Source organism: Sinocyclocheilus grahami, unplaced genomic scaffold (assembly GCF_001515645.1).
Source record: "Sinocyclocheilus grahami isolate Dianchi unplaced genomic scaffold, SAMN03320097.WGS_v1.1 scaffold3844.1, whole genome shotgun sequence".
Lineage (NCBI taxonomy): Eukaryota > Metazoa > Chordata > Actinopteri > Cypriniformes > Cyprinidae > Sinocyclocheilus > Sinocyclocheilus grahami.
In genome coordinates this window covers 11,720-18,183 of record NW_015508891.1, presented here as the reverse complement: position 1 = coordinate 18,183, position 6,464 = coordinate 11,720, and the positions used below count along the sequence as shown (strand labels likewise).

Here is a 6,464-nt window from a genome sequence, read left to right as displayed (position 1 = left end):
TAGAAAGTGTTTCTTTTGTGAATGTCTGTGAAGCTTAAAATGGTTAATCTATGATGGTTCGTCTTGTCTTTTATTCCAGGACCATTTGGGATTAACAATCGTCCGTTCTTGGAGCATGATACTTTTTCTAGATAATGTGTGATTTGCATACACAAAAAGTTTGAGCAAAAGCACAGGAGAAGTGACTGAGCCAGTGATTGAAAAACTGCCCAAGCAGCATCTATGAAACAAAGTTTATAAAGGTGAAGGTTTAAGAAACGTCATTCTCAATGTAAGAGAGGAATGCAGGGAATATGGAAAACATTTTGGTGTTCTTTTATCTCTGATTCCTTCCTGCGGTTTTGTGTTTTTGGATGGTGAATAAGTCACCCTTTTCACTGCTCACCCGGGCCAACCGAGCACGGCATGTGAGTTGGTCAGTGTTGACGACTAGCCTTTAAATGAGAAAGGGCAGCTGCTTCCACTGTGTGAATGAGGGGCATTTAATGTGCTTGGGCAGCTGGAGGGCCTGAATGTAGAGTCAAAAACAGTTACGGACCACCAGGGTCGCCCCCAAACCCGGCACTGTACCCCTTCTTGGCACACACAAACCTCAGGAGAGAAGGATGCGCTCACGTGTCTGCGATAAAGATCGCAGTGGAAGCTACTTTGCCCATTTCAGCTTTTAGAAAAGTCGTTTTTAGATACTGCTGAGAACCCTAATGTGTCCCTAATGTGGCTCTCTTTACTTGGACGATGCACGTCTTTCAGATAGAGCTTAGATAGAGATAGAGCCCTCTCCATTCCCATGTGCTATTTCTTCTAAAATGCTACGAGACGACCTAGATTTTACAGACGGCGATAAGGTGACAGGTTTCTCACACAGAAGCCTAACTGCTGGATTGGTTATTTCATTAAGAAGAACTTCTTTTTATGTCAGAGTAACAAGATACTAGTAGTTTCTGTAACCTAAACTGTGCCATGTATGAGTCCCATCTGATAACATCCACTGCTGGCCAGAAAAAAAACCGAGGGAAATAAGTGGAATTGTGAGAAAAATATAAATGGCAATGTGAAAACTTAAACTGACAGATAACAACATCATAGTTCAGTGTCAGAGCAAAAACTTAACACTCAAACAAAGATAAGTTTGGGTAACATTTTACCCCCAAAGTTTGTTGTTATTACAGTACTATATTTAAAAAAATTCAACCTGCCTTAGACTTTAATTGTAATTTACAATTTGTAATGGTATTGTGCTAGGAAGTTTCTGTAAACTGCTTTACATGGTGAATCACTTACAAAAGAAACAGTGATTTATTTTATGCTTCACCAAGATACTGTAAAATGTAAAATTCATGGCATTGAACTCTAATTGTGAGAAAGTCACTTTTATGTGGGGCTGTATTAGCTGTTGATCATTGTCTGATCATCTCAGTGTTTGGTCATAATTGAACATTAACCTAATTACAGACTGTCTCTTTTCCATGAAAGAATCAGCCTTGTGTGCTTAAAGCTTTAGCAGTCTTTAATTAGAGTTTTGAACGAAGAAAGCCTTGCCACCTGTGCATTTTAGAAACTGATTTTGTTTGCATGTTGAACACAAACCACTACATCATGATGAGTTTTAATGCATGAATGATTTATGAAGCTCTAAATCTCTGGTTGAAGTTCAGATCTAACCGCAGAAATAGCATAAATTAGCGGAGATAATTTGCAGAGTTTTATACACAAGACATAAATGATCTGTGCTAAAAATAACAACTTTTTATTATTATTTTTTTTTAAATTTACCATGAATAGTGAACATGCACATTTTAAACCAGGGGTAGCCAATCTTCTTGCAACCCTGGAGCTCAGGTCTGCGTGAAGTTAGAAGAAATTAGACTAATGATATTAAACCATCTCTCTCTTCCCTTCTAGCTATGACCTCAGCCACGCCCCCTTCTTCCCGTAGCTCCTCCCCACAGAAGGTCTGCCACTCCCAGACACAGACAGATGTTCTAAAGCCACTCCTAGGTGGAGGAGGTGGGGCTTCGACAGAAAACGGACCTGCGGCATTGAGACGCCGTCGACGGGTGCTATCTAAAGATGGGCGGAGCAATGTACGCATCGAACACATCAGCGGTCGAGGGACGCTTTACCTGCGTGACCTGTGGACGACCTTTCTGGACATGCAGTGGCGTTACAAGCTTTTTCTGTTTTCTGCCACCTTCGCTGGCACCTGGTTTGTTTTTGGAGTGCTGTGGTACTTGGTGGCACTTGTGCATGGAGATTTGCTAGGTGAGGAGGAAAGAAGATGTTCTTCAATAGGACCTTCATGTTTATTTACCCAAATATTATTATTAAATTGCAACCCTGTAATTTTCATCTCTTTGGTTCTTGTCCTTTCTCACCAGAGTTTGACCCTCCGTCCAACCACACGCCGTGTGTGATGCAGGTCCAAACCCTGACGGGAGCGTTCCTTTTCTCCCTGGAATCACAAACTACGATTGGTTATGGCTTTCGCTGCATCACTGAGGAATGTCCTCTTGCTATCATTCTGCTTATTGTCCAACTTGTCATCACCATGGTGATGGAGATCTTCATCACTGGAACCTTCCTTGCCAAGGTACAATAGAAAACTTGTCTGAAAAGTTGCTTAGGTTTCTAAGTACATCACAAATGTACGTAGGAGCACTGGAATTTAGGGCTGCAGGATTTGGGAATAAAAAATCTGATCACATTATTAAGAAAATTTTGTAAACTGTACAATTACAATACAAATATTTCTGTTTGTCTTATATCTTCAATTTTGAAATGTTAAACAATCGAGCTTTCATTTGGGCAGAAAATCTCAAGGATACCCTTAAGCTCTTATTTTGTTGACATTAGCCAGTTTAGTAGCGTTTCTCATTACAAGTGTGGGAAGAAGGCTGGCAAATGTTGAGTTCCCAAATGCATTTCAAGTGGACCAAACTCACAGCAAATACAGAGATGAATTTTATGCGGAGCAGCATTTGCTGTGAACCAAGTCGATCCGAGACACTGAAAACACTGGATGATCTATCATGAGCTGCCCACGTCTAAATGAACACAGTGCTGAGCTTCACTCAAAAAAGCCATATTGGGATTTCAGTTGTATTGTGATTAATCGTGCAGCCATACTGGAACTGGATTGAACTGGAACAATATTGGTTTAAAAATATATATTTTTATGACATGTACAGTTCTCTCATATCTAATACGGTGTTATGTACATTTTCATCTGGTGTATGTAGGTAGCACGGCCGAAAAAACGTGGTGAGACGGTGAAGTTCAGTCAACATGCTGTGGTCGCCAATCATGAGGGCCGACCTTGTCTTATGATCCGTATCGCTAACATGCGTAAGAGTCTCCTTTTGGGCTGCCAGGTAAACACATATGATGCATTAATGTTTAATTTCATGTTCAATTCTATCACAACATATGTACAACTTATCATACTATATGTCCAATTCCTGGGATTCTTCAGGTAACAGGTAAGCTGCTGCAGACTTCACAGACTAAAGAGGGTGAGACAGTGCGTCTGGAACAGAGGAATGTAGCCTTCCAAGTGGACACATCCAGTGACAGCCCCTTCCTCATCTTGCCCCTCACTTTCTACCATGTGATTGATGACAACAGCCCACTGAGGGCCTGGGCTGCCAAAGGTACGCAAGCCTAGGAGAACTAGGAGAGTAACTAGAACAATAAAATATGACGTTGAGATGTTGAAATTCCAAAATGGTGCTTGAAATCCTAAGCATAGAACCGTCCCATTAGAAAAAAGTATTCATTACTTTCTACTGTAAGTTGAACTGGTATCACTGTAGTGCAAATGGAAGTGCACGGTGCTGGCTCTGCCAAGGTCTTGGGTCAAGCATCTGCCAAATGGGTGGATGTAAAACAGAACAGGCATAGTTTCAGTTTGTTCAACCTTAAGTTTTGCTCTGTTGGCTCATGGACCATTCCTTCTTGTGAATTAACCAGCAACCATCTGGTTACCAGCCTTGAGCTTGAATTACTAGATGCCACTACTCCATTTCCTCATATATGTACGATTCAAACCTCAGATCACATCACAGGAATTTTGAGATTCCTATAGCTCAAACATTAGAGCATAGCTCTAGCAAAGCTATTGGTCATAGCTTTGACCATTAGCTCACCCATGACCATGTATACCATGAATGCAATGTAAGTTGCTATCGATAAAAGCGTCTGCCAAATTCACGTGGGTTCGATTCCCAAGGAGTGCATGAACTTAAGCTGATGTTCACTGATGTTGAATGTTCAACATCAGTTGAACTGATGTTCACGCATTCCCTGAGAATTGAACCCATGACCATGTGTACCATAAATGCAATGAAAGTTATTTTCAATAAAAAAGTCTGTCAAATGCATGTTTTTTGGTTCTGCGCACATTGAAAAACCTACATCTAATCTTAGCTTCTTTGTGATTGTGGGGGACTGCAGAGATGGCACTGTCTATGGTGGCAGATGAAGACTGTCAGTAGGATACACCCGAGAACAGGGACAGCGTGGTTGGGCACCGACCCCCATGGCTCCAGCAGAGTTGTTTTGAGGATAGAGTGCTACACAAGAGAAACGTGAAACAGCAGTGTGGGGAGAAGTGTCAGAGACACCGGAGAAGCTCTGTTTCAGCGCAGAGGTCATGCTGCAGGCAGAAGGTTCAGGAAGTTTTGGAACTTTTAGTACATGCTGGTGCCCTGTTTCCACTGACACTTCACACCTGAATCAAGTGGCAGGCCAAAGTGGCTCAATTTATGTTTCCATTTTGCCTCTGTTTAATTAATCATGAGGATAGATGTGAACTAGATTTGTACATTTACTGTTTGCCTGCCCAAAGCTTGCTACCATGATTCTAGGGTGTTTTGGTAGGTTGCTAGGGCATTTGCAAGAGTGCTCTGGGTGTTTTTTAGAGAATTGCTAGTGGTTGCTAAAGTGTTCTGGGTTGTTGCTTGCTGGTCCACAACAAAATGTAATGATGCATTTGTGTACAGTCTTTATAAGTTAATCGCAAATGAACACCACCACAGTGTTGTTATTATAAGTGGGAAAAACTTAGGGACTTGGGATTTTCTTTGAGCCCTAAGTTTCGGATGTGGGAATGTGTCTTCGACTCATCATCTGTGAATTTGTGGAGGACAGCTGTTGTCCCACCAGTCCTTGCTTCAGTTTGAGCAATAATAATAATAGCACTCTACCAAACAGCGACACTTATCAGAACTAATCATCCAACCAATAGCCAATGTAGTTTGCTTTGATGCTTCGATAATTATTTATTGCGGTACCTCCAAATTCACTGATTATGAGACTAAATGCAAACATATCTCCCCTCCATCATTTGATTTTTGAAGGTTTGCGTGTCAAAGTCAGAACCATGCTGGGAAATACAGACTGCACAAGCCACAAGGCTGGTCTGTTTTAGTGGTTTTAAGGGATTTTGAGTGCTTGACAGCTGGTCAGACAGGTAGACCAGCTTAAACCAGCTAAGACTACGTTTTTCAGCAAGGACCTCTGGTGTCATGATTGGCATTTGGGAATTACAGAAATCCTTTGTGGGAAAGACTGCAAAAGTTTAATTGAATATTGGGAGGTTAAAGGACAGAAGTGGATTTCACATTCTCTCTGCAATTATATTGTGTACTGTAGAACATTTAATAAAGACTTAGGTGAGGGGGGCATGTTTACAAGAACTTGGGGTTTCTATTATTGGCAGATGAGATGCATTGCTGTTTTGAACTTATTACTTATTACTAATGCATTCCCTTACTGGAATCTTGAACTTTCCAGAAGTTTACCGTTTCAAATGACCTCCTGGGTAGGGTGCTTTATAGTGTCATTTCTAATCACCCAGACACTGACGATTTGACTCAGTACCAGTACGCATGAAAAAGTGCTGGTACGCTAAAGACTAAAATATTGAAGTGCCGGTACTGCATACCAGTGTGTACCGGCCCACTTCAAGCCCTGGGTACCTCCAAATTCAATGATAATGAGACTAAATGTAAACCGATCTCCCTTCAATTTAGGTTTTCACAGGTTTGAATGTCAAAATCTGAATCATGCTGGGAAAAAGAGACCGGACAAGCCACCAATCCACAAGGCTGGTCAGTTTTGGCAGTTTTAAGGGATTTTGAGTGCTTAACAGCTGGCCAGACAGGAAGACTAGCTTAAACTAGCTAAGAATCCATTTTTCAGCAAGGACCTTTGGTGTCAGGATTGGCATTTGGGAATTATTAAAATCCTTTGTGGTAAAGACTGCAAAAGTTTAATTGAATTTTGGAATTGAGGTTAAAGGACAGAAGCGGATTTCACATTCTATCTGCAGTAAAACAAAAGTTTTAGTGTGAATTGTAGAAAATGTAATAATGAATTAGGTGGTGGTGGTGGGGGGGTATGTTTACAGGAACTTGGGGTTTCTATTATTGGCAGATGAGCTGCATTTATTGTCTTCTTCCTCC

General features: G+C 41.2%; 1 protein-coding gene across 1 annotated transcript in view; it reads left to right on the top strand.

Moving 5' to 3' along the window:
• Positions 1-1,904: 1,904 nt before the first annotated feature.
• Positions 1,905-6,464, top strand: part of LOC107576513 (ATP-sensitive inward rectifier potassium channel 10-like) — a gene marked incomplete at its 3' end in the record, with an annotated part of 8,749 nt that continues 4,189 nt past the window's right edge. Inside the window, exons 1-4 of the mRNA XM_016262679.1 lie at positions 1,905-2,262; positions 2,379-2,590; positions 3,240-3,371; positions 3,473-3,650. Coding sequence (XP_016118165.1) covers positions 1,905-2,262; positions 2,379-2,590; positions 3,240-3,371; positions 3,473-3,650 — 880 coding nt within the window. The remainder of the gene's footprint in view (positions 2,263-2,378; positions 2,591-3,239; positions 3,372-3,472; positions 3,651-6,464) is intronic.